At 43.6% G+C, this 26,979-nt stretch overlaps 1 protein-coding gene across 4 annotated transcripts in view; it reads left to right on the plus strand.

The window, feature by feature from the left end:
- The window catches only part of USP19 (ubiquitin specific peptidase 19), a 64,893-nt gene extending 38,172 nt beyond the window's left edge, over positions 1–26,721 (plus strand). For 2 of the 4 annotated variants that reach the window (XM_075831715.1, XM_075831716.1), the window contains exons 13-26: positions 223–381; positions 1,779–1,889; positions 4,380–4,490; positions 4,693–4,794; positions 5,622–5,762; positions 6,310–6,428; positions 6,695–6,832; positions 7,614–7,975; positions 8,898–9,008; positions 9,367–9,583; positions 9,867–10,019; positions 10,234–10,397; positions 10,496–10,674; positions 13,441–19,273. In XM_075831715.1, coding sequence (XP_075687830.1) covers positions 223–381; positions 1,779–1,889; positions 4,380–4,490; positions 4,693–4,794; positions 5,622–5,762; positions 6,310–6,428; positions 6,695–6,832; positions 7,614–7,975; positions 8,898–9,008; positions 9,367–9,583; positions 9,867–10,019; positions 10,234–10,397; positions 10,496–10,674; positions 13,441–13,665 — 2,292 coding nt within the window. In that variant the 3' untranslated portion in view covers positions 13,666–19,273. Of the gene's footprint in view, positions 1–222; positions 382–1,778; positions 1,890–4,379; positions 4,491–4,692; positions 4,795–5,621; positions 5,763–6,309; positions 6,429–6,694; positions 6,833–7,613; positions 7,976–8,897; positions 9,009–9,366; positions 9,584–9,866; positions 10,020–10,233; positions 10,398–10,495; positions 10,675–13,440; positions 19,274–19,770; positions 19,849–22,463 lie in introns of those variants that run through there. The other 2 variants (XM_075831718.1, XM_075831717.1) reach the window with 2 other exon arrangements.
- The last annotated feature ends 258 nt before the right edge of the window (positions 26,722–26,979 follow it).

Below are 26,979 nucleotides of genomic sequence, written 5' to 3' on the forward strand. Positions count from 1 at the left end.
CGTAAGATGACCTGATTATTTGCAGCCCCCGCACCGATCCATGTAAATCACGGTCGTGTGCATGGCGCCATAGAAAAGAATGAGTCTGCAAAAATATTGATAAATTGCAGCTGCAAAAACACGGTAGTGTGAATAAGGCCTAAGAGATTGTTAGTTTGAGATTGATCAGGGATGCTTTGCATATGGCACGTGTGTTTATTACATACATATGCATTTCCCCAGGCAATCGTTGCTAGCAAAGCCAGCCAATTCACTGGTTACGCTCAGCATGATGCCCAGGAGTTCATGGCTTTCCTGCTGGACGGACTCCATGAAGATCTGAACCGGATTCAGAATAAGCCATACACGGAGACCGTGGATTCGGACGGAAGGCCAGATGAGGTACGGGGGGACTGTTCAGCTTCCTGACGTATAATATGCTACAAGTATTATGGATCTGTATACTGTTGTAGCTTTTTGTTTATTGTTGGCACGTTGTAGGATTTGGTCTGCCTTGAGGATAATTACCAACTAAAACGTTAAAAATAAATGTTCCGATTTGGGGCGGTGGGATTAGTCCGGTGGAGGGGCTGGAAGCGCAAACTTACAAGAGACTAGCAAACGGACGTTACTCCTGATGCATAAAGTCTGGTGGCAATGTAAACGGATATTGAGTGTAGGGATGTGAACTAAATATACTCCCATTTGGCATAATCCGGTTCTGTGGGAATTGCATCAATTAGAGGGTATGCAAAAAAGGGAATGGCCGGGGTCAGAAGATTGAGTCACTTGTATGATGATACCACACTGAAGTCCTTACAGCAATTAAAAGACCCGTTTCAATTGGAAAACCGCATGTTCTACCAATATCTGCAGATACGACATGCCCTGCGGGCGCAAGTAGATGTGGTGGACCTGACTGTGCACTGGGAGTATGAGAATATACGGCTGAGGCGGACACATCTAAAGGGCTGATCTCGATGGCTTAGAAGAACTTCCTATCAAAACGCTTGGGAGATCCTATGGAGCTAGCGAGAGTGAAATGGGAGCGGGATATAGGTTCTATGCCCAAAGCGGATTGGGAGGAGATCTTCGCGTCATATTACCAGCTATCTCTCAGTATGGCGCAGAGGAGGTCGCAACTTTTCTTGATACATCGGGTTTACCGGACCCCTTGGGTGCTGAAACAGATGGGGCTCAGATCGGATGCGTAGTGTCCCAGGTGTACGGAGGAGAATGCGAACATTTATCATATGTACTGGACATGTGGGGCTTTGCGGAACCTATAGGGGGAGATCAGAATTGATACAAAGGTATATGGTGTGGAATTGGCGGCAGATCCAAAGGTGTTGGTGCTGGGGTTTAATAAGCAGTGGGGAGGATGGTTGGACTGCCCAGGGGCGGTGTCACCAGAACTGAGCAGAATACGGACACAAATTTAGGAGGTAATTTCTAGCAACACCTGAGGTGTATAGTTGGGTCTTACTGATAGAACTGACATTGTAATGAGTGCAATTGAGAGAGATACTGGTCGGGGGCTGTGCAGGGGTTGAGGGGGTGCAATCTTGGGGTATTTCTTTATGCAGTTATAATGGAAATGCTGTATATGATGCTGGTGCAGTGGATACAGGACTGTTTAATGTACTACTGTTCTCGTTAATAAAAATTGGACTGATTTAAAAAAAAAAGAATGTTCCAGAGAATTGTTTGCAGTAAAGAAGATCGAAACTAAATTACTTTCCACTCCCTTAGGCCGGAGGAGACGTTAAAGCTCTATCATTTTTATCCTCTTCTCGCAGGAAGTTGCTGATGAGGCGTGGTCGCGGCACAAGATGAGGAATGACTCCTTTGTTGTCGACTTGTTCCAGGGCCAGTACAAGTCTAAGTTGGTTTGCCCAGTTTGTGCGAAGGTGGGACTAGACCTATAGCGTCTATAGTGTAATGTAGAAGTACTAGCTGGTTGTCTGTGTATATGTGTCTTCCCTCCCCATTGGGCGGCGTGTGATGACTTTTGCAGACTTCATTGCCGCTTTTTCTGTGAGATCAGAATAGGGCTGGCCAATTATGACCGAAATCAAAATCACGATTAATTGAACATGTAACCACGATTACGATTAATGAACGATTATTTAAGCCACACCCCCTTTTTCATACCATGCCCCCTCTACGCCATTGAATTAATATTTATCCCCTGAGCCTGCTGTATATAATATACCCCCTGACACCGCCCCACACATTATATTGATCCCATAGTGCTCCCCACATAGTATAATGCCCCATAGCTGCCCCCACACAACATGATGCCCCTATAACTGCTTCCACACAGTATAATGCCCCCACACTGCCCACCACACCATATAATGCCCCCCATAGCTGCCCCCACACAACATGATGCCCCTATAACTGCTTCCACACAGTATAATACCCCCACACTGCCCACCACACCATATAATGCCCCCCATAGCTGCCCCCACACAACATGATGCCCCTATAACTGCTTCCACACAGTATAATACCCCCACACTGCCCACCACACCATATAATGCCCCCCATAGCTGCCCCCACACAACATGATGCCCCTATAACTGCTTCCACTCAGTATAATGCCCCTATAGTTACCCTCCACACAGTATAATGCCCCCATAGCTGCCACCACACAGTATAATACCCCCACACTGCCCACCACACCATATAATGCCCCCCCATAACTGCCCTCCACACAGAATAATGCCCCCATAGCTGACCCCACACAGAATAATGCCCCCATAGTTGACCCCACATATTGTAATGCCCACCAGAACTGCCCTCCACACTGTATAATGCCCCATAGCTGACCCCACACTGAATAATGCCCCCATAGCTGCCCCACAGATTATAATACCCCCATAACTGCCCTCCACACCGTATAATGCCCCCCATAACTGCCCTCCCCACAATATAATGCCCCCATAGCTGCCTCTACATAGTATAATGCCCCCATATCTGACTTCCATGCTGTATAATGCCCCCAATAGTGCCTCATAAAAATATACATACTCCCCTAACCCCGTTCCAATGACGAGTGGTGGATCCCTCTGGTCCGTGCAGCTCGGTGCAGACAGGTGTTATGATGTGTCTGCCTCGGGTCCAGCGATACATAGTGAATGGTAAAGCAGGGACCTCACGGTCCATGCTCTAACATTGGATTCCACTGTATCTGCGTCCTGAAGATGCAGATACAGTTTAATTGATAAAACCAAAATTTGCAAGATGTCGATTTTAATTGCGCGGAATTTCGATTTTGATTTATTTTTCGATTTAATTGCCCAGCTCTAGGTCAGAATATGTACAGATGTACAGCCCAGTATAAGATGTGATCGTCCCCTGCGCTTCATTGACCATCCTCCGTTTGGTTGCAGTATTGTAGATTACAGTCCTTTTCCTTGTTACGTGCCTACTGCAAAATACAGATTCTGATTCAATGTAACATCTGATAGACTTTTACACCCACGTTATTCCAATGTTCGGATACTCCAATAACGTTTTTGAGGGTTGGTTCTAGTTTTTACTAGTAATGGACTGATCTACATGCAGTCGAGAATCTAGATTTTTCCTGTCAAGGTTGTGCTTTAATGGTTTACTATGTTTTAAAGGGGATTTATAGGGTTAGAAAAACATGGCTGCTTTTTGTCCTGAAACAGCGCCACACTTGTCCACAGGTTGAGTGTGGGATTACATTTCAGCCCTATTCACTTCAGTAGAGTTGCCCAGAAAGGTAAACTCCCATTAGGGCTTTTAGTTTTCAAACACAGTGGGCCAGATTTACTAAGCTGTGTACGTTTTAGACCGCTCGGACCAGGCAGTCAGAAGATGCACCAAATTTATTACAATGGTGCACGCCGTATGATAAATTTGGTCCATCTTGCTACACACTTTTCTCCACCTTGATTCGGCTTATTTTGCGACAGAATTTTGAGTCCGATCTTTGGCGCATTTCAAGCCCTGCCCCTTTTCGGTAAGTCCCGCCCTCTGATCACTATAATGGCATGTAAGGGGTGACAAAAATCAGGATCAGGTTTCCTATTATCATCGCAAAATACCTGCGCTTGTCAATGCAGAGTTTAGACCGATGTCGAGATAAAACGTCTGACGTCCATCTCGTTTATATGGGTTTTCCAGCCTTTGGTCGTTTATTTAAAGGGTACGTCCAATAAATCGGCGACCGTGTAATACGTTGACTTATCCTTATGAAGTAAATCCTTTAATTTGGTGTCCAGAGAAGTGTTTTTAGATTTACCCTGCACACCATGTACTTTATTTTTAAGAACGTTCAACTGCAGATGTCACTTTCTGAAGGTCGCCCTGGTCTTCCGCTCATCTATAATCTCGTCTCTTCCTCATTACCTTTCTCTGCGCCGCAGGTTTCTATTACATTTGATCCGTTCCTGTATTTACCGGTTCCTCTACCGCAGAAGCAGAAGGTTCTCACTGTCTATTATTTTGCAAAAGAGCCACATAAGAAACCCATAAAGGTGAGACTCCGCAGTTACGCGGTTTTACGGTCTCTGTGCTGCAGAATATGTTGGCGCTATGTAAGCAAGAAGAAACCAATTCTAATGCTTCTGTTTCTCGCCGACTGTCTCTTGGATATGTATTATCGTTTATTAAAATTAAAAAAATGGATACACAATTATATTTATATCTGTCTTCTAAAAGTGAATCTCCTCTTTCTAGTTCTTGGTCAGTATCAGTAAGGAAAACTCAAGTGCTGCAGACGTCCTTGAATCCATTTCTCAGAGCGTTCGAGTGAAAACTGAAAACCTGAAGCTAGCCGAGGTATAAATTCACTTTTTTTTTATTTTTTTTTAACAACGGTTTGACTGTGTGCAAACCACGTCTTGTATTTGTTTGGCTTGTATGCGCTTTGGCGGCCCTTAGATGGTTAGGATACGGCTCTGTATAGTAACTGTATGTTAAAGGGGTTTTCGCATCAATATTTATCGCCTATCCACAGGATAGGTGATAGATATCTGATCGGTGGGGGTCCGATAGCGCTCAGCAGCCGCATAGAAATGAATGGAGCAGTGGTGGAGCATGCGCACTACCGCTCCTTTCCTAGTGCGCCCATGAACGGTAAGGTAAGCATGTTCTCGTGATCGGTGGGGTTAGAGCGGTTAAACCCCCCCCCCCCCCCCCTCACCAATCAGATATTTATCTCCTACCCTGTGGATAGGGGATAAATAATGATTATGGGAAAACTCAGAGAATGGCATCGATTCCCATCAGGACAAAGTAAAGAAATCTTTCCTATTGGAAACGTCTGAAAAAATGTTTTGCTGCTTTGTCCAGATGGGTTTGACTCCGTTCTGGGCATTACGTTTATTTTCTTCCAGTAACTGCGCCACTCTTGAGGTATGTTTAGATTTGCAGCTCAGCCCCTGACAAGCGACTAGGACTGAGCTGCAAAACCAGACATACCCCCATGGACAACAGTGGCCGCTGTACCCCTTTTAAATATGACTCCAATACAGAATGTGACCTTACACCCCAGGGGTATATTCAGTGGCACTCGGTAAATATTTGCAGCTTTGAAGTGATCTGAAACTGCGACGTGACTTGATTTCGTTTTCCTTACATATTCATTTTTTTTTGGTTTTCTGTAGGTGGCGAAGAATCGTTTCCACCGCATGTTTAATCCATCGTGTTCTGTGGATTCGGTCTCCCCTTCTGACCAGTTATTCTGCTTTGAGGTTTTGTCCCCAGAACTCGCCAAGGAACATGTGGTTGTGCTGCAGGTCCAGCAGGTAATCAATGGATCTTCAGCTTTAACTCTGGAATTGATCTTTGACCAGAACACAAGCTCTTTATGTAGATCATTTCCTTCTCTGTACTTATGAGTACACGATAACATTAAAGATGATTTTGGTATATGGTATAAAATGTTTATGGTATAGAGACTGGATAGCCTGTAAATGTCTGTCTGCTGCGACCCGCACTGATCCTGAGAGTGGGGTGCCAGGTTCAATTCCTGACGACAAAGTGGATGCACATGGATCACATTCACTCCGCTGTTTCGCTGTCTCCTATTGATATTGCGTGCTTAAAGGGTTGTCCAGGATTTAAAAAAACCATAAAACCGCACTACACCTGTCCATGGGTTGTCTGGTATTGCAGCTCTGCTCCATTGAAGTGAATGGGACTGAATTGTGTTACCACACAAAAAATGGGCAGGTGTGTGGTGTGGTTTTTCTAATCCTGGACAACCCTGTTTAAAATAAAGATCTCTGTACATGAGTTACATCTTTTATGTATTCCCTCAAGAAGTTTAATTTGATTCTCTTATCCTTACAGCGTCCCCAAGTAACAAGCATCCCGATTACCAAATGCTCAGCGTGTCAGAAGAAGCAGCTTTCTGAAGAGGAGAAGCTGAAGCGTTGCACCAGGTGCTACCGGGCTGGATATTGCAACCAGTAAGTGTCTCTTCTGAAACACACCTGTCACCTGCCGACGCTTCATGCGAGTTATTGATCGTGGACATAATCTATCAACTCGCTAGAAACAACTGAAATCATTGAAGCTCCGTTGTACTGCAAAGTTGTCCTATTTTTTTGCCTTTGCGTTCTGTTTTTGTAAGAGATGTGCAGGGTGATCATATAGGGTTTTTTTTTTTCTGGAACGTTTATTGGGATATGATTTTATATTTCTCTAAGCAAAAACAACTCCTTCTGCTTCTCAGGGTTTGCCAGAAAACGCACTGGCCTGAACACAAAGCATCCTGTCGACCTGAAAATATTGGGTATCCCTTTTTAATTAGTGTCTCCGAGTCACGGATGACCTACTCACGCCTTGCACAGTTATTGGAGGGTTACGCGAGGTAAGTTGTGTGATCCTTCATCATTCTACAAAAATAAATACTCCAGTATGTGGCGTAGATTAAAGTGTTACCTCTATATATGCATTTATTCCATGATGTAAGTGCCTTTGAACGTCCACCGTGGAATAGGTTACTGTGTTAGGGTTTTCCTTAGAAGAGAGTTTCCCATGCGACCTCCTACTTGTCCGTGTCGGAAGCCGGTGGCTTTGTGCATAAGAAATATCCAAAGAAATTTGCCTGGACTGTTGCATAGCAAGAATCCATCCACGCGTGCATCGGGGGACTACCACGAATCTCCATCATCCTGTGTCATCTGCTGGTGTCACTGAGATCCTTTCTACCACTTCCGCGCCCTGTAGATGTTATACGGCAATGATCATATAGTCCTTCGTGTAGAAGCGTACTCCCTGGTCACAGCTAGAAGACAAGTAATGACAATGATCGCAGTATAGCACTCTGTCCGCTTAACTCCGATTTCTGTCTCCATGTCTCTTCTGTTAAAAATCAACGGGACCCTCCCCATCAATAACTTCCTTATGTCCCAAGGATATTTATGACGTGTGAAAATGTTATATATTTCTGTAATCTATACGTACCGACGTGAGTTACAGAAATATCCATCCAAAGAGGAACCGTTGTTTGGAGCAGCATTGGGATCCGCTAAAGGACTTCCCTGAGGTCCTGGGGTGACTGATCTTCTCCAGTCACCATTCATTTCTTGCAAATATAAATAGTCACCCGATTTATTATTATTATACACGCTTTGTTTCTCTTCCTCCAGGTACTCGGTGAATGTTTTCCAGCCTCCCTTTCTCCCTGGAAGGACTTCCCCTGAGCAGCCTCCACAACCACTAAGTCCTGAGAAGCCAGACTTCCCGCCTCCGCCTAGCTGCACGTTTTTAGGAGAAGTTTTTGAGGATGACCGAGATTCTCGTTCTGCACAGACACCCCTCGGGCCGTCTCAATGTCACTCACTAAATCCGGAGTTGGGGGACTCCAACGTCCAGGGAAAGACCTTTGTGGACAGGCACTCTATGGTCAGCACAGATTCTGGTTTCTCGGAACAATCTTCAGACATCTTAAGGGAGTTTGATTCAGGGGGCGAGAAAGAGACATCGTATGAAAAATCCATCAAACCCGAAGGTATCTGTTATTTGTTTAACTTATTAGAGATGTAGAGAAGGGGTCACACATACAGCACCCCTTATTGTTCTTATAAGCTCTGGGGAAAACAGCCGTGTGTTTACTCCAGTCCATTGTGTTGCCCATAAAACTAGGTGAGGACCTTGCCTGTTAGCCCAATGTTGTATCTCCATGTACAGTCAAACTCCAATAATCGGACACTTTTGGGACCTACAGGGTGAAGGATTCTTAGGCCTTTTTGGGTAGTAATAAAGAGGTTTCCTAATAGTCATTGATGACCTCTATTGAGTTATGTCCCTAAAATGAAGACTTCCTGGCATCATGTCCGTTATTGCAATGCAGCCCCGTTTATGTGAATGGAGCCGTTTTGGGAGTGATGTCATCTGAGGTCGCACTAAATATTTTTTCCAGCAAAACACAAATCTTGCTCTTCACTTTTGAGTGTTTTTGGCCCGGGAGAATTTTAGTACTACTATACAGCACCCACTTGAGCCACAGGTGTTCGCAGTCCAAATAAAATGGGTGTCTGTGCCTCTTCTTAAATGGTAAAAATGCTTGTACAGCCATTATTGCGGCCTCCTGACGATGAGTATGTTGCTAAGCACTGCGGCCACTTCTGTGACGCATAAGCCTGGGGGTCCCACCTATTTTACAAAGATGAAATATTCCATAAATGTATTCCAGAAGAACCCCTTTAATCACCCTGGAGGTTGGGAACATATTTTTGATTTTTAGGCGGTTGGGTAATGGCATTGCTGTTGCTTTAGGTGCTTGCCAATTCCACAGGGATTCCCAATCATTGGATTCCACTTTACTAGCAGTTGGTTTGCGTCCAAGTTTTTTCGACCGATCTGCATATTGCTATACAATCCATTCTTACTCGTGCTGATTCTATTTTATGAATTTTTCTACTTCTTTTTAGCTGCAGTCCCTGGATACCAGCAGTCGGTGGAGTCGTTGAGTTCCCACGCTGCCCTGTTTTATATCAACCTCATTGATTCCTCCAGTAGAGAAGTGAAGCTGGAAGATAAAGGTTTGTTTTATCTTCAGTGATATTGACACCTAGGTAGGCAAATTTATAGTAATAAAAAAAATCCAACAGATACTGGAAAATCCTGATGGACCCCATTTACTTGGAGTCTGATTTCGGTCAGTGGGTTCTGATATTTTATAGGCAATAAAAGCGCTTCAGACTACACTAGGCTTGCTGTCAAAAATGCTGATAAAGCCGACGGAAACCCTGATGGACTCTGTTAACGCAAGTGTGAACGGATCCTTATTCCGCTTTATTGGCAACAGCAAAAAAAATTATTATGCAGAACAGACATCAAAAATATTTGTTCGTTTTGTTGCCTCATATTCACTGGCTAAACCTTTCTCGTATGGCGCAGGGGACGCCGTGCTGGACTTGGCGGATGACTGCTCCCTTGCTTTGGTCTGGAAGAACAATGAGAGAATGAAGGAGTTTGTATTGGTCGAGTCAAAAGAGCTGGAGTATGAAGAGGACCCGGGGTCTGCAAGCGAAGCAGCAAGAGTTGGCCTCTTCACCCTGGAACAGTGTCTTCACCTCTTCACCAAGCCTGAGGTCCTGGCTCCAGAAGAAGCATGGTGAGAGCAATGCAAAGATCTGGTCTTCAACCTGTGGCCGTCCAACTATTGCAAAACTTCAAATCCCAGCATGCCCTGAGAGCTGTCGGCTTTCAGAACACAATTGGTGTTGCAGTTTTGAAACCGCTGGACAACCACAAGTTGGCACTGATCTATGGCAACCAGATGTAGAGATTGGTTTGTAAAATTGAACGCTTATCTGTGAAAAGTCATGTTGCGGGTACAAACCGCAGAGCAAATCTGGAGTTTTAAGATTACGTTTTTTTTCTTACATTATTTTCAGGTACTGCCCCAAGTGTAACCAGCACAGAGAGGCTTCTAAACAACTCATGCTGTGGAGGCTGCCGAATATCCTGATCATTCAGCTGAAGCGTTTCTCCTTCCGCACGTTTATCTGGAGAGACAAAATAAATGACCTGGTGGACTTCCCTGTCAGGTACGCTTCCCTCCCTCCATTACTCTACAAATCAGTGATAGGACAATAGCAGGTGAAATGGATAAAACTGTTGGTTACATTCTGTATGATTAGACTCGGAAACTTCTAAGATATCGTGGGCTGAGGAGGTAATATGCGGTAAGGTGGATCTGGTTCTTATTCTGATGATCCACACGTGTTATATATATAATATACATTCACTTCCTTCACACAGGGGGCTAGACCTCACTACGTTCTGTATCGGACAGAAGGAGGACCACCAGAGGCCTATCTATGATCTGTATGCAGTGATCAATCATTATGGGGGTATGATTGGAGGCCATTACACTGCCTATGCCAGGCTCCCGAATGAGAAGAACAGTCAGCGAAGTGACGTGGGTAGGTATTTTTCCTCCGGTCTCCGTATCTTGTTCTATTTCTTGTGGGTTCCTTGCAGTCTGTGATATTCTCGTGGTTTTGTTTGTTTTCTTCTATAGGCTGGAGGTTGTTTGATGACAGTACAGTGACCACGGTTGACGAGAGCCAAGTAGTGACGAGATATGCCTATGTGCTCTTCTACCGACGGCGTAACTCTCCTGTGGAGAGACCAGCGCGGGGGCATCCAGCCGATCACAGGTCTGAAACGGGAGCATCTGCCGAAGGGGCTGCTAATCAGGTGAGAGTCAAGAAGCACGGTCACTAGTGGCAGGCAATGTGTGCAGACAATGAGGGATGCTATACTGTCAAGCGATTCGCCAATAGAAATGCCCGTCTAAGGGACCACCAGTGGTTTGCTGCTAAGGTAATTGCTGATATTCTCCAGTCGTTCATAAATGGTGAACAACATCATCGCTGGGGAATGTTCTCTAACCAGGCTGTGTACGGCCATCCGTGATGTTGTATGTCCCATCTGTGGGATAGATCACAAATCATTTATCTTGGGGGTGTAACAACCGGGACCCCCAAGATGGTGAGAATGGAGAGGCCACATATCTCCATTGGAATGAATGAGAATTATGGAAATCGTCAAGTGAAAGCAATTGACGGTCTAAATAAATCTCATACGCATTATTTAGAAGTCTCCATAAATCCCTGATCATATCAATGATGAGAAATCACAAAAGTCCTCACGGTAAACGTTAAGCCATAAAACACGAGCACCGGATTCTCTGCCAAAAAAAGAACCGCTCCGACTATTTATCTCTGTCCTGTACGTTTGTTGCAGGTCCACGCTAATGACAAAATCTAAAGTCTCATCTGACGTGTTTTTGTGTTTTTTTTTTGTTTTTTTTTTCAGCCATCACTTAGTTTCAACCTGAAATTTACGGTACAAGCAGCCAGTGCCGGCCAAACATAGTAGATCCTAGATGTGCAATGTAAGCGTGTCCGGTGGATGGACGCTGAATGTGAACAGGATTAGCATGAGTGAGAGTGTTTATAGAGTGTGAGCGATTTTATAATGGCAACTTTTCAGGAAATGCCTCATATATCCTGATTTATGATCTTCTTTGCCTGTACGTTGTCACAACTCTAGGGGTATGAGACTGATTGGCAATTATGTCTGAACGGTCATCTATATGTTATGTATCTGTTTATGAGAAGATTGCAGAGGTAATGTAGGAATAATCTTAAATATAGCGCAGAACTTTATTATATAGCGGGCACAGAGTAGGGCCCACAGGTACCTGCAAAGTGGAAGAATGCTTAGACTTATCGGCTCTTCTGACATAGGAGAAATAGAACCTGTCACCTCTCCTGACATGTCTGTTTTAGTAAATACTTGTATTCCCCATAAAATAACATTTTGGACCATCTTTTTTTAGAACACGGCTTTGTGCTGTTCCTCTGTTGTTCCTCCTGGAAATGTATGAATAAGTTGACAACTTTTCAATAGTGTATCCCATTCAATAGTGTGGATCAGCTGCATATTAGCAAAGAAACTTTTTTTAACACGTCCCTTTTGACCCTTGCACATGGACGTATTAGGGATATGTGTGGTTTAGATTTATAATGCAGCACCCGCACTGGATCTCTGTATACCTCCAATAGCATTGCTGCTAGGGTAGAAAATGGTGGTAGACCGAGTACCTGTGGGTCAGTAGTATGGAACCATTGGGACCTGGTGTACTGCTGTACAGGCCCCATGTAGCTTTGGGGTGTTTTCACATGGGCTGGAACGGTACAGCAGAGTCGGACCAATTCAAAACCGCACATGGGGGGGATAAAAAAAAAAAGAATTATATATATATATATATGTATGTATGTTCTCGCTGTGGTTTTAAATAAAACTGATGATCGTAACCACATCTAGCTGTGTTCCTGTGGTGGAGCTTTGTTACGCATCTTTCTTTCCCACCTGAATACGCGCCCCCCCCCCCATTGTTACATTTTCACGTTGAGGGTAGACCTAAAGATTATCATTAAACGGGTCGTACCAAGATTAAATGATGGAGCGGCTGTTCGAGCTTGTGTCCTGCTGCTCCATTCAGTCTCTAAGGCACTGCCGGAGATAGAGCTCTACTCGGCTATTTCCGGCAGTCCCATCGACCGTGAATGGAGCGGCAGTGCGCACGCTCGACCTGCCGCTCCGTTCATTCGGAGAAACGGGACCCTCGTGATCGGTGGGGGTCTCCACGGTAGGACCCCCTCCGATCAGCATATTATCACATATCCTGTAGTTGGGGGATCACATTTAATCTTCGGACAACCCCTTTAACCTCCCCAATGATTTTGATAGCTAATGTTATTTTGGACTACAGACATAAGTTATTTTTCCTAGGAATGGAGATCTGCTCTTTTGGATGGAACACATTTCATATAAAAATATCTTCACGGTGGTTAGTAGTAAATATCATAGGGGGGTATCTATTCTGAAAGTTATATAATCTTATTCAAATCGATGGGATTGTATCTGAGGCAGTGCGTTTTCAGAACCGTTTTTTAGCCTCTGATGAGAAGATTACTTCCATTCACTGACAGCATGCAGGGATCTGAGGAATTGAAACAAAGTTGTCTAATTTTTCATTTTTCATCTTGTTTGTGTTAATCCCGGCACCTGCGGCAGAAACAGAATCTGGCGCACGTGTCCGCACCCTAATAAGTCAGGGTGGAGAGACACTAGAAAGTGTGACTCCATCTCTGGAGGACTTGGCGTGACCTTTGTCGCCTTTCATTTGAGTGGGCGCCATATATAATAACTTCACCTATCAATGCCGGGGAAACGTTGAATGTCTGGGTTTCAGCGGCCGGTCTTTAAAATGTTCTACGTTCATCCGGTTGGCTCAAGGCTCCAATATATAAAATGGCATAAACCGTTTTTATACCGCTGTACGCTGTGTCTGTGCTTGGCAGATGGTGCAATGTAGATGTTGTGTGTCTAGAAGCTTTGTGCTCCTATATGTCATCCCCCCCCAGCTCTGACACAGGTTTCCGCACACCGCAGGCTTCTCTGATCTGGCAGGCACTGGAGGCCGAAGAGGAGGAACTCCACCATGACGCGGAATTACGGCGACGCCACAGAGCCCCCATGTCCCACCAGCCCGCTCAGCTCTCGGAGTACTCTGACGAAGCCCGCATCCGTTACTTTGTCCTTGGCACCATGGCAGCAATTGTTGCCTTCTTCTTGAATATATTCTACCCCTTTATGTACCAGTCCCAGGGGAGGTAGAACTGTCCGATACGATTGTGAGACTTTGTTGCTATGCTCTTCCGACTCGGGGCACACAGGGTTACCGGTTCCGATCTCTGACCTATGAATGTTACTGTTTTTAAATGAAATAATTTATTGTCTACGCAGATCTGGGCGAGCAGATGCAGCGCTAAACTTTAGTCCCAGGGTTTAGTTCACACGGGATGTAGTGGAGACAAGGACTGGGACTGCTCCACAGGAGATTTTATGGAAAAATATGCAACTAGTCCAATAGAAACAGTAATATTATCTCTTACACTGAAAAAACATGGAGAATGATTCACATATGTCCACCAGAATAACATCAAATATTAAAAAATACGGCACCAGCACATACAGCCTGCTGCTAAAATATGATAGTCTTCAGTTTATGTAAATTCTTCACATATTTTCATTCCATAGGAAAATAGAGGTATTTTTCATGGAATATTGGAAGTGATTGCTGGTGTGACCACTAGAGGGAGCTAATCACACCATTGTATTTAGCTGCTGGTCATAAGGCTCTGATTATAACTGGCGCAGTGCCGCATAATGTGTGGCGTATTCGTCATTTTGATAGGAAAATGGCGCCGCGTACAGCTCTGTTTTCCTGTCCAATACGACTGAATCTGTCAGGTCATAAACGCTGCAGCATGTTTCCCCGACTTAACTGAGCAGAGACCCCAAAATTGACCTCCAGTCCTGATAATCCTGTAGGTTTTATGATCAGGCATATGTGACCAAGTTACTATTGACTTGTCTGCAGGCATAATGGGGGTAGTAGTGATTCACGTCTCCCACGTCAGGTGTGGTCAGCCATGTTTGTCGTAATTCTTAGTGTTCATCTTGTCAAGAGATCGTATTGGAAATCTAGTCCTCCGTATGGCCGGGCTCCGGACTGAAGCGAGGAGCTTTTAAATGTTCTGCGTTCGTGTTACGTGGATTCTTTTTTAGTCTCTCTAGGATTTTGCCGGGGATTACAGCAGAGGTTAATTCATTTGTTAAAGAAACAAGAAGCTTTTTGGCGCCGTGCTATTCTAAGTGAATGTCGTAAGATACCTCATCATTGGGTACTTTTAAAGCATATACTTGGAAATTGCATAAACAGCAGTTCCTTGTCTGAGATTAGGAAGAAGCTCCGCCTATTTTTTTTTTTTCTTCCCTCAAACGGCGCTACCGGTCCATGGGGGGTTCCTGGTATTACGTCTCTGCTCCACTCATGTAAATGCAGCTGTGCTGCAATACCAGGGATAGCCATGGACAAAAGTGGCGCTGTTTTAGTTTGCTACAGTTCTTTTAAGGGAATCCGTCCTGCTAGCCGCAGAAGGTCTCTCAATTTAGAGATTTTTTTCGCAATTTCAAATGCCTCTTGGCTTCCCAACATTAGGTCAAAGAGCGTCTCTTGCTCTAGAGGACACAACACATCCACACATTAAGTTCTATGGGAAATGTGCAATTCTTCATTTCCCCTGTGGTGGCGCTGCAGGGGAATTAAGCAGATTACAACTGATCACGGGATCCTAGCACAATCGCTTTGGTCTTCTTGTCCAAAGCAACCAATCACTGCGCAGCTTTTGTTTTTCCACAACAGTGAAGGAAATTAAAGCTGGTTTTCATAGGCAAGTCAGTATTTCTTTTAGACCATCCTAATAAATGAGCCTTTGTAACCCTCTCTTTAGATTTGCTATAAAATTATACCCGAATTGTGTAACATTACGGTGTGAAGGAAGGGATCTAATTTCCGAATTCGGCTGGTATTCCGAGCGCAGTGCATTGTGGGAGCTCGGACAATGTTACGCACGTTGGACCACATTTATCAAGACCGTCTAATGGGAAAAGCTGGCTTTGTTGCCCGTAGCAACCAATCAGTGCGGTTTTCATTTTTCCACAGCAGTTTAAGAAATTAAAGCTGAGCTCTGATTGGTTGCTAGAGGCAACAGGTCTTCTTTTTCTTTAACCGTATTGCTAAATGAGTCCTTTTAGAGTTCAGGTCACATGAATGACAGCTGAGTGGCGCTAAACTGCTGTCTGTTTCCAAGGGCAACCGGCAGAAGACGGAAAGCGGGCAATTTAAGTGGCTCATCCATCACACTCTATACGTGAACTTTGCCTCATTTGCTTTCTCCTACTGTGGAGAAACGGACACCAATATATGAACGGTTCTTTACACTAGACGTTTATTCAGGAGAGAGACGATGTTCGGATTAGAGATTAGATTTGCCAGGCTCGTCGTTATTTGGCGAATAAGTCTATTCCTACAATACACAAGCGCAATATTAGTGTTGTATGGATCTGTAATACGGCGCTATGGACCCTGTACTTCTATGTGCGTCTGATTTTGGGCACGGACTTCTTTTTTTCTTCAAGGATTCCATTAATCTGCAAGTAAAAAAATGGTGGCACGTTCCATTGCGTTGCTTCATGGAGAGAATACAACGTCTCATGGAGGCACGATACAGCGGCATAGGTGACCATGGGTCCATAATAATAATAACCCATAGGGACTCCATGTGTCCTCGTGCAGGGACCATGCTGATCAAAATACCGAGTGCATGGATCCTTATGACCGCGATTATTGAATTGATGAATCTCTAATCCGTTGATTTGCTAATCTCTAGTTTCAAGATAATATTTATATCCACATCACTACTCCATATGTTCAGTGCTTAGAATTTACAGGTACATTTACATGTGTGGCTGAAATTTTCCGCTCCTCTGCACGCTTATAAGCTGCTAACATTAGGTGTACTGCTCCTTTAAAACAATGTTTTTTGTTTTTTTTATATGTCCGTATTTAATAGGTAGTTTTTCTTTAAGTGAACTTTTCCCAGTAGAGCGGTTTACAGGACTAAGCCCGGCTTTGATCTCTTATTCCCCTCTGTCTAGATACTTTGGATTTGCCGTCCGATAATCCAGTAAAATCCCAAATGAATGCGCTAAGCAATTTCTGAATGCTCGGGGTGAAGAATGCTGAGATGTTAAGGAGATTGCTAGAAATTCACGGTTATAATACTTTATACAATATACATAGTTCTCCTTCTATAGGTTCCTAGTTTATCTATAACAATACATGATGCTGTACAAAAGCCATTCAGCCGGTGCTTAGTAATACCGTTTGTTTCTGAGTGGATAGGTTGCAACCCAATTTTAGCAAATTCAGGACCCTCCTCTATTAGCCAGAGGACCCAGCACGTCCTTGCATCACAGGGACGGACCATTTATTGCTAAGTATTGTAATACATAATTTATCCTGTGGTGGCGCTGCAGAGGAATTGAACACCTGCTGCTCGATTTCCCCCACAGATTACAACTGATCGCTGGGGTGCCAGCAGTGGGACATACGGTGATCAGTTTGTCAGCCCCTTTACCTGGCAAAACCAGGAATTGCTCCTGTGATCATCAGACACAACTAGAGCAGCCTATAGCAGTAGTCTGCAACTACAACTCCTGTTGGTTCTCGTATCTAGAAAAAATTTGTGTGAAAAAATGACCGCTCCACAGATTTTATAAACCGCAGAATGTCCATTATTGGCGTAGATTCTACACTGAAAAGCCACGGATTGGCTCCATTGAGCGCCAGTACAGCTAATGCTCTGTTCACACCTCGCCGGATGTTAACCTTTGTCAGAAGCCTGCGACACATGCCAATGTATAGGCATACGTCGCCAATAGGCTCCCATTGTAAAAATAAATAGATACATTCGGCGCATACGCCCGGTTCATACACTGTGTGAACAGAGACTAATCCACACGCTGCATTATCCACGGCGGGTTTGTCTAGTGCAAATCCTGACCGTGTGAACAGAGGTTGTTTATACCATGAGGGGATGTCAGGCGGACCCCTCACCACCACACACAGCGGAGGCGGCACATGTCTGATCTGTTACAACTGGGCAGCAGCTACTTCAAGGTTAGGACTGAGAATCCAAACGTGGCCGTCCTTACTGGCTCTTTTATAAGAGAATGAAGGCCTGGCTGTTGCGTTATCCCCTTTTAGGCCGGATTCACGCGAGCGTATGCATTTTGCGCGTGAAAAAAACCGCGGCGTTTTGCGCTCGCAAAAGGTCCATAACCGCTCCGTGTGTCAGCCGCCATCATTATGACACTTTGTATATTTTCATTCATAGTTTTTTACTACTGTAGCGCGCATCACGCGCGGCACACGGAAGTGCTTCCATGTGCCGTGCGCGGTTTTCACGCACCCATTGACTTCAATGGGTGCGTGATGCGCGGAAAACGGCCAAAGATAGGACATGTCATGAGTTTTACGCAGCGGCCATACGCTGCGTGAAAATCACTGACAGTCTGCACGGCCCCATAGACTAACATAGGTCCGTGCGACGCGCGTGAAAATCACGCGCGTAACACGGACGTATTACACGTTGGTCTGAATAAGCCCTTCTGAAGTATAGTCTCCTGTATATGGCAATATGACCACCTTTGTTGTTGTCACTCAGCTTTCCAGACTCCTGAATGGCAAATCTTAGTTATGCAGTGATGAATCCTTTACTGCATAACTAGTTAGATTTACCTTTTGGGAAAGTTGCACAACCACCCCTGCGGGCGCTGTAATGGTGGCCATATTGGTTGTCCTCCAGCTTTTCCAGAAATAATGTAAAGAAATTCTGACTAGAAGAGGGCGACTGTGGGAATGGGGCGGACGACTTTAGGGGGAAATGCCCTTTGTCTGATGACTGAATCCCATCAATGACCTTTCAGGCAGTTTGTAGACTTTTTGAGTTCACTAAGGGAAAGGCCTAACGGAGCGCGATGCGGCCAGGACCCGTGCCGGCACCATGTTCAGCGCGTCTGTCGGCCTATTGATGGCCACGCATTGTGGCGGGTAAAACGGCCCTTTATCTGCAAAACCGCGCGGGCCACAGAGGGTGTATTTAATGGCCGCATGTTTTTGCAGATAAAGGGCCGTTTTACCCGCATCAACGAGTAGACATTTACAGACTATTTGACAGCCGCGCCGAAAAAGGGGCCGACGCAATTGTTGGCCGTGCTTTGACCTGGCCCGTGCCTCTCCGTGTGGCCACATTGGTAACTCCCCGTGGTCCTGCAAGCACAATGGCTGCCTCCGCTGTAGACAGGCCACGTGCAGATGAGAATATTCCATAATTTGATGCGTCGCTATTGCGCAGAACCTCAGAAGGTTAATGGATTTAAGTAACGTATAGGGATCCAGCACGTTTAATAATCTGGTTAATCCTCACGGGCATTAAGATCTCTGCACTACTCGGATGTGTATTTTTGTACTTTTTAAAGTTCTCGCTTTCAGATTGACTTTAATTTATCTATAACGTCTATTTATATTCGGAGATATTTTTATGAGGTATATTTAAAAAAAATAGAATAATCTGCTATCCTATGTTATGGGGGTTTTCCGTGACTTCTTTCCTCCTGATACAAAGCTACATCTGTCCACAAGATGCTTGTGGTATTGCAGCTGAGCCTCATACAGCGGAGTAGCAATTCCACATACAACCTGTGGACCGGTGTGGCGCTGTTTCTAGAAGAGAGCAGCCATATTTTTGTAAACCTGGATAACCCCTTTTAAGTGTTTTTTGTTTAACCTGAATAAAGTTGTTTCACTTTGAATTCATAGTTGCGTTTGTATGTAAATTCTTGGTGGTTTAAGTTAATAAAAATAATTCTACAGAATTGTAAATGTATAAAATCAATAAATATAAAGGTTTGTTTTTTTTATTGATTTTTATAAAGGATATGTAAGTGAAAGCAATAAAAATCTAAACTATATGTTGTATTTGTATTCTATTCTATTTATAATCTATATTTGTCATCCGTATATGATCGGTGGGGGTCCGACACCCGAAACCTGCACCGATCAGCAGCTCCGGCTGGCTATGCTGTATTCGGAGCAGATTTCTCCGTACATTGCATAGCGGCCGTGCTGCAGAACAGCAACTCTGCGCCTATTGATTGGAACAGTACTGCGGCTACTTCTGGCGTGGACCTCCAATGCCCGGAGCAGCTGATCGGTGCGGGGTCTTGGTGGAACGGTCATCTGTTTATCCGTGCGTGGACAACCCCTTTTTAATCTCAGATGTTTTTTTATTTATCTCTTTTTTAATTTAACAGATCAAGAATCGCACCCGTTTTGACCGTTCTGATTGGACAAACTTCTAATTCTACTTGTAATATTTACTTTTCTGGGACTAATGTTTATATTTTGTAGGGTTTATCCACTTGAATAATAAGTTTTGACTTTTTTTTGTGCGTGAATTCAATGTTTATGTACTGAATTGTTGGTATTAAAGAGGCTCTGTCACCACATTATAAGTGCCCTGTCTCCTATATAAGGAAATCGGCGCTATAATGTAGGTGACAGTAATGCTTTTTATTTAATAAAACGATCTATTTTCACCACTTTATTAGCGATTTTAGATTTATGCTAATGAGTTGCTGAATGCCCAAGTGGGCGTTGTACAGGGGAGTGTATGACGCTGACCAATCAGTGACCAATCCGCATCATGCACTTCTCTCCATTCATTTACTCGGCGCATAGGGATCCTTTTAGATCCTTATGTGCTGTCTTATACTAACACATTAACAATACTGAAGTGTTTAGACAGTGAATAGACATTCCACGTGATGTCTATTCACAATCTCTGCACTTTGTTACTCTGTCTGTGGTAGTTACAGCAGAGGAAGCGAGAGCTCGTTGTAACCTGTCATCTACAGCGTAATCTCGCGAGATTACGCTTCCTCTGCTGTTACTACCACAGACAGAGTAACGAAGTGCAGAGATTGTGAATAGACATCACGTGGAATGTCTATTCACTGTCTAAACACTTCAGTATCGTTAATGTGTTAGATCGCTATGTGCTGTGTAAATGAATGGAGAGGAGTGCATGATGCTGATTGGTCACTGATTGGTCAGCGTCATACACTCCTCTGTACAACGCCCACTTGGTCTAAAGTAAAAACACGCCCACTTGTGCATTAAGCAAATCATTAGCATAAATCTAAAATCGCTAATAAAGTGGTGAAAATAGATTGTTTTATTAAATAAAAAGCATTACTGTCACCTACATTATAGCGCCCATCTCCTTATATAGGAGACAGGGCACTTATAATCTGGTGACAGAGTCTTTTTAAAGTGTAACTAAACATTCGACAAACCTCTGACATGTCATAGTGACGTTTTGATTGGTGGGATCCGAGCACTGAGCCGCCCCCCCCTCACCAATTGCTAAAACGAAGCAGTACAAGCGCTCACTCCGCTTTCTGTTTGGCTTTTTACGGAAAGCCGATGTGTCGGAGTACGGGCTCATAGACTTTCTATTGAGCCCGCACTCCGATACATTGATATCCAGAAAAAGACGAACAGAAACGAAGCGGCTGAGCGCTCACAAGAGTGCTTTTGCGTCTTCGTTTTAGCGATTGGTGGGGGTCTCGGTGCTCAGACCCCCACCAAAACTTCTGACATGTCACTATGACATGTCAGAAGTTTGTCAAGCATTTAGTTACCCTTTAACATTTATGGGATTTATGTGGTAAGAGGATGGGGGTGGTTGTACATTTTCCCTTCTTTCGTTCATGTAATTCATTGTAAAAGTTCCACCGTTACAAAGGGGTCTCTAGATTTTATAGCTCCTCCTTTGGCGCCACTTTTACTATATTCAGATTAGCAGTTACCGGGTATATATCTATTATCCTACTCCCCCTGCGTACGAGTGGTTGTGATTGGTGGCAGGGAGGCTCCAAAGATGTGGCATTAACCAGGTCCAACTTTCTTTCACCTCTAATATTTAATATACTATTTTTTAAGATCTTTTTGAGAGCCCATTCCTGACCAAGTCCTGCTCACTCAGCAGGGGGTTCGTTAGTGTGTCACCTAGGCAATCCCTAAATCCTCCTTGGAGTGACTGATCTCTCTTACTTGCACTGATACATTGTAACAAACTCTGACTTGTATGAGCAAGACATAATCTGGATGTTCCCATTCATTGACATCTAATATATTTTGAAACATTTAAATCATTGACGTATAAAGTATATTAGAAAATTGCAGAAAGTCACATTATAAAATGGGGTTGTACATGATTAGAAAAACATGGCGGCTTTCTTTTAGAAACTTTGCTACACCAGTCCATGGGTGTCTAGTTTTGCAGTTCTGCTCTAATTAAGTGTATAGGGCTGAGCTGCAATACCAACCATAGCCTGTGGATAGCTGTGGCACTGTTTTCCATGGTTTTTCTATCCCTGGATGACCCCTTTAAATATTATTTATATAATATTGGAAAACTGCTTTACTTTTTATCCTCACATGTAAAAATACATTAGGAAAGGGGCTGTCCGATTGCATGTTTGAAGGTACTTTTGCCCAAAACGGTGATTAAAGGAACCCTCTGGACAGATCTAAAAGTGTTACGCCTAGTGCAGAGCATGAGGGGGCGGAGCATGGTGCAATGATTCTCTCTGGATCCTTGTCATGCTCCGCCCCCTCAGGCTCTGCACTAGCTACGATGCAATGTTGCCCGGACTGTTCCTCTAATCATCGGAGCCATTGCTGGACTTGTTCTTGTGCTGTTTTTGTTTTTTCCTCTAGGAATTAATAGGAGTCCTAGTTCTGATCTCTAACATATCAGAAGATATATCCCTTAAACTCAGTCTTATTCCAAAAAAAAAAAAAGACCCAAGTAATGTGGGTTCACCTATGTAGCCCGAACCTGAACCTCAAGTTTTGAGTTCTTGACCGTGTGTTATTGAACTTTTAATTGCCGTAAAATCCCGATCTGTTTTTAACATCTTGTTCTATCCGTCCATAGGGGGTCAGCCAAATGGCATATGGGCCAAACTTAAATTCGGAAGACGCCTCACAGGTGGCAGCTGGAGCCGTTTCAGATCTCTTCCCCCACCAATCAGAGCCTGCTCCATCTTACAGTAACATGGAAGACGTTGACTAATGGAAGTTTTACATGACGAAGGAAGAAGTTTTGGGTTATTTTTGTGTCTTTGTATCCTGGAGCAACACGCTGTCTGTACATAGCTGTTTGAATATTTTTGTTTTGGGATCTTTTTTGGTTCTTTTTTGGTGGGGGTTGCCGTGGTTTATTTTTTGGAGTCCGTCTAAGTAATTCTCATGTCATTTTATTCTCTTGAGTTCTTGAAACCCTACAGTGTCAGAAGCTTGAGTCTGTTCTCCGCGCGCCGCTGCTAGGGGGGTCGTACACCGAGGAACCCATTTTTTTTTTGCCTGAACTGTTGGACATTTTTGGGGGTCATTACGCTTGCAATATGTACAGCTTCCTGCAATGGTTGTGTGATAAAGAGTAACCTCCCTTAAAGCAGCATTCACCCTACTCATTGGCCTTTGCATACGTCATGTGGATCCCATCTCCCGCTCTGTGGTGCGTTTTTACTTTATATGGATCATATTCAACGTCCTTTTTTTTTTTTGTAGAGTTTATTGCATGGTCAGCACAGTTGTCCGCTTTGAGCTGGACAGCTGAGTCATCTGGGACAGACTGGTTGCTATGGATATGCTACCTAACAACCAGTCTTTTATATGGGGTCACCATGTAACCAGTTTGTCTCAGACAACTCGGCTGCCTAGGACTCAAACCAGACTTTTCTCTCTCTGTTTCAACTATGTTATCAGATTTTTGTGACCATATATTTAGGGGGAGGACCTCTTCTTAATAGCGGAAGGTCACTTGAAATCTGTTTTCACCTAAATGGATCTGTCAATTAAAAACTATAGGTTCACTTTTAAGAGGTGCTATACTCTCCATGTTTTCCTTGAAACTTTCTAAACTCCTTAAGCTGCTCCTTGGTGCGCTCCACGTTGAAAATGTAGACGCAAGAAATGGATGTGCAGATCTGCCCAATCCGCCAGTCAATGGAATTCAGTTGGCAAATTGGTTTTGCTTCATTTTTTTCTTCTTCACCAAACCGTCTAATTCACCCAGTACCCCATTTCTAGAGGATCGGTGAGTCGGCCAGTATTAGAGATCAACGCCATTCGTGTAGAAATTACTAATACAGCGGACTGGTGAGGACCATTGCTGAGACCGATTGTGTTGCCAGTTGCTACTGGAAACCCGATGCATTGTCCTCAATCATTGTATAATAAAGTTATGCAACTTTTTAATAAACTTTTTTGGGTTTCAATTCCTCGTTTTCAAAACCTCTGCTGGCTATCGGTGAACAAAAACGTTCTTATATACGTCCAGAGACTGAAGCCTTGTCCTTTAATGTCTCGTTACAACCAAGCGCTCGGAACCGAAGTCGAAACGGATTCTAAGACGCTAAATATAACCATGTTTTTACTCTGTGATAGCAAGAAGAGCTCGGTTTTAGAAAGTTGCAAAACTTTTAATTTATACAATAATTTAACTTTACATTTTATACGCAGCTTTTTTTTTTTTTTTGTATTTTTTTAATTCGCACCTTCCCAGATGCCATTGTAAACTGTTTTTAAGTAGTTTTACTTTAAAAGAATACAGTCCCAACACACAAAATGTGTGACCAGCCGTCCACGGGAGTGCAGCCTTGGTAGTGACCAGTGACCTAGTTGGCTCTTGGTGGGAATGCAGCAGTTTTGTGGTCCGATACTATGCATGAACATATGAACGAAGATCACAATATGGCTCCCTCTAGTGTCTGAAGTCAGCAGGTTTCCTTTATGTAAAATTCCATCTGTTACTGTAGAATCTGATTTGTAAATGGCTTTTGTGTTTGTAGCCAGTTCTCCATTCTCATAGCAAGAAACAACCGTAATGCGTGACAATTGACTAAATACAAAACCGGCCCCGCAGCAAGAAAAGGAAGATTAGCCGCTTATCTCTGATCGGCTACTGCTTGGGATCTGGTCGTGTTATCCGCTGGTATTCGAGGTTTTTTTTCCCCCTTTTGTTGCTTAGATATTCTTCTGTGACAGTCGGAGTCATGCGTTTTATGTCTTTGCAACTTTGTTCTTCCTTGGTCTGTATTGACATTACCTTTTACATTAAAAGCTGCTCTGTCGTGAGACTGGTGCCCTTTAAATATGGGCCTAAGGTTACCCATGAAGCGTTAAAGTGTTTGTACAGATTTAGAAAATTACAGCTGCTTACTTTTAAAAACAGCGCCACATCTGTCCACAGGCCACAAGTAAAATTGCAGCTCAGGCATTGTTTTTTTTTTTTTTTAGAAGTACAATGGACCTGAGCTGCAATACCAGACACAGTCCATGGATAGGTGTGGCGCTGTTTCTGCAAGGAAGCAACTATATTTTTTCCTAATCCTGTACAACCCTTTTTATAGTAATTTTCACTAAAAGCCCGCACGGTTTTAGAGCTATGGGCCTATATACGGCATCGCACATCCAGCTGGAAAGGACTTTTGGGTGGAGCATTGTGAGGGGAGGGACTCTCTCCGGCCAATTGGCATCACCAAGAGCTCCCTCCGATCCTCTCAACTCATTGCTCCGCCTGATTGACCATTTGAGATGGATGCCTAACTCTGTATATGTTGGCCCCACCAAATGTCAGATCATGGGTGTCCCTACAGACCACTGGTGGGTGTCCTTGTTAAACACACACCTGTGATCACTCCTAAACCTACCCTGGGCTTATAAGCTAAAACACTGCAGCAGTTTTATACAAAAAAAAAAATTGCAAAAATTTAGAAGGCTAAAGTAGCGGAACATACGTAATGGCTGGCTTAATATTTAAGGCTATTAGACATAACGTGAAGCATCTTACAGATATCGGCTTGGATCCTGACTTTTTGACTCAAACTGACAATATAAAGACTTCAGCCCGTCACGAGCCGGAGAGCTTTGGTTTTTCTACCCATTTTCCATAGTATGTTTTGGTTTTTCTTATTTTCTGAACTTTTTTTTCATTTTTTATATATAGAACAGTCTTTTATTTTTGTCTTGTTTTTTTTGCCTTGGGATATTAACATCATATCTGCTTTTTGGGTAATGATATCCATGACCACTTCTACTTTTGACAGAAAGGCCTGGCGGAAAAACTTGATGGGGCTGTAAAGTTAAAGAAATATGTTCCATGTAAGTTGCTGGAGGACTTTATGTTAATGTGGCGTGAAGGTGAAAAAGGTCACGCCGGGCTGTGTAACCAGTTTGGTTGCGCTAAAGGGGTCTTTTTAGGAAATTTTGAACCCCCTCTGATCACCAAAACGTTAGAAGCCCATTACTTATTATCATTTAAGAAGTAGTTGCCCATGTGACGCAGCGTCTTCAATTAGGAAATATTGAGGTCGGAGCTTACAGTCCAATAACGTGTGACCGGTCAGTTGTTGGATTTCCCCTTTAAGAGAATTTGGGTTAGATGTAGGTGTGGAAGTTGGGGCTTATATTAGAACTGAAGCAACCAATCATATCAATTCTTTCACTTTCCTACCCGCACAGCAGGATTCTGATTGGTTGCTTTGGATTTCTTAACCAGTTGCCCATAGCAACTAATCAGATCACTGCTCTTGCTTAGAAAATGAAAGCTGTGATCTGATTGGTTGCTAGGGCCAACACCATCATTTGCCCCTGACTTCTTGTGCATTGTTTATAATGTAGAGCTCCGGTGGATCTGCTACTCTCAGCTGTGGCTGTCGGCATGTTGGGAGTTGTAGTCCCACTATAGCAGACCACTGTTATATGGCATTAACATGAGAGTTCGGAAATGCTATAATTTTTTTTCCTCCAATTTTGCCGCTAGGGGGCCTAAATTTATGTACATTAATATAAAGTTTTTTGTTAACAATTGCTGCTGTTTTATTGTATTTAAGTTCCTGGTCCTTGGTTGTTGTCAGGCGCATGAATGCTCTTTCCCGTGTGTATATATAAAGTCACTTTTTCCTCTACCAAGCGATTTTGTGTCCTTTTATAATCCCACACTGTCGAAACCAACCCGCGGCCATTTTGTTAGCCATATTGAGTACATCCCATCAACTTTGGTTCCTTTTAAAAAATAAAAAAAATGGCCGTCTCCCCTCATTGTGGGCAATGGGGTCCACTTTAATTGGAGTGGTGTAAATATAATGTATGTCTTCAGTATGAAGTTATTAAATTCTGCTGAAAAGCTCTACCGCCTCCAGTTTATTTTTCCTTTGCACATATGGGTGATTAATGATCAATGCAGGTGGATTTACTGCGCCATTTTTTTTCCAAAAGTATTCGAGTAAATCTAACTTTAGGCTGCTTCGGACATTTGGAATCGTGATGCGTCTCAGAGGCCATATTATAGCCATGGATCTCGCATGATTCTGAAGAACCGATCTTAGGAATGAGCGTTCTGTAGCGATCCGAGTCTGGTGGAAGAAAGTAACCATGTTTTTTCTGAT

The sequence above is a fragment of the Rhinoderma darwinii genome, chromosome 7 (genome assembly GCF_050947455.1).
Source record: "Rhinoderma darwinii isolate aRhiDar2 chromosome 7, aRhiDar2.hap1, whole genome shotgun sequence".
Lineage (NCBI taxonomy): Eukaryota > Metazoa > Chordata > Amphibia > Anura > Rhinodermatidae > Rhinoderma > Rhinoderma darwinii.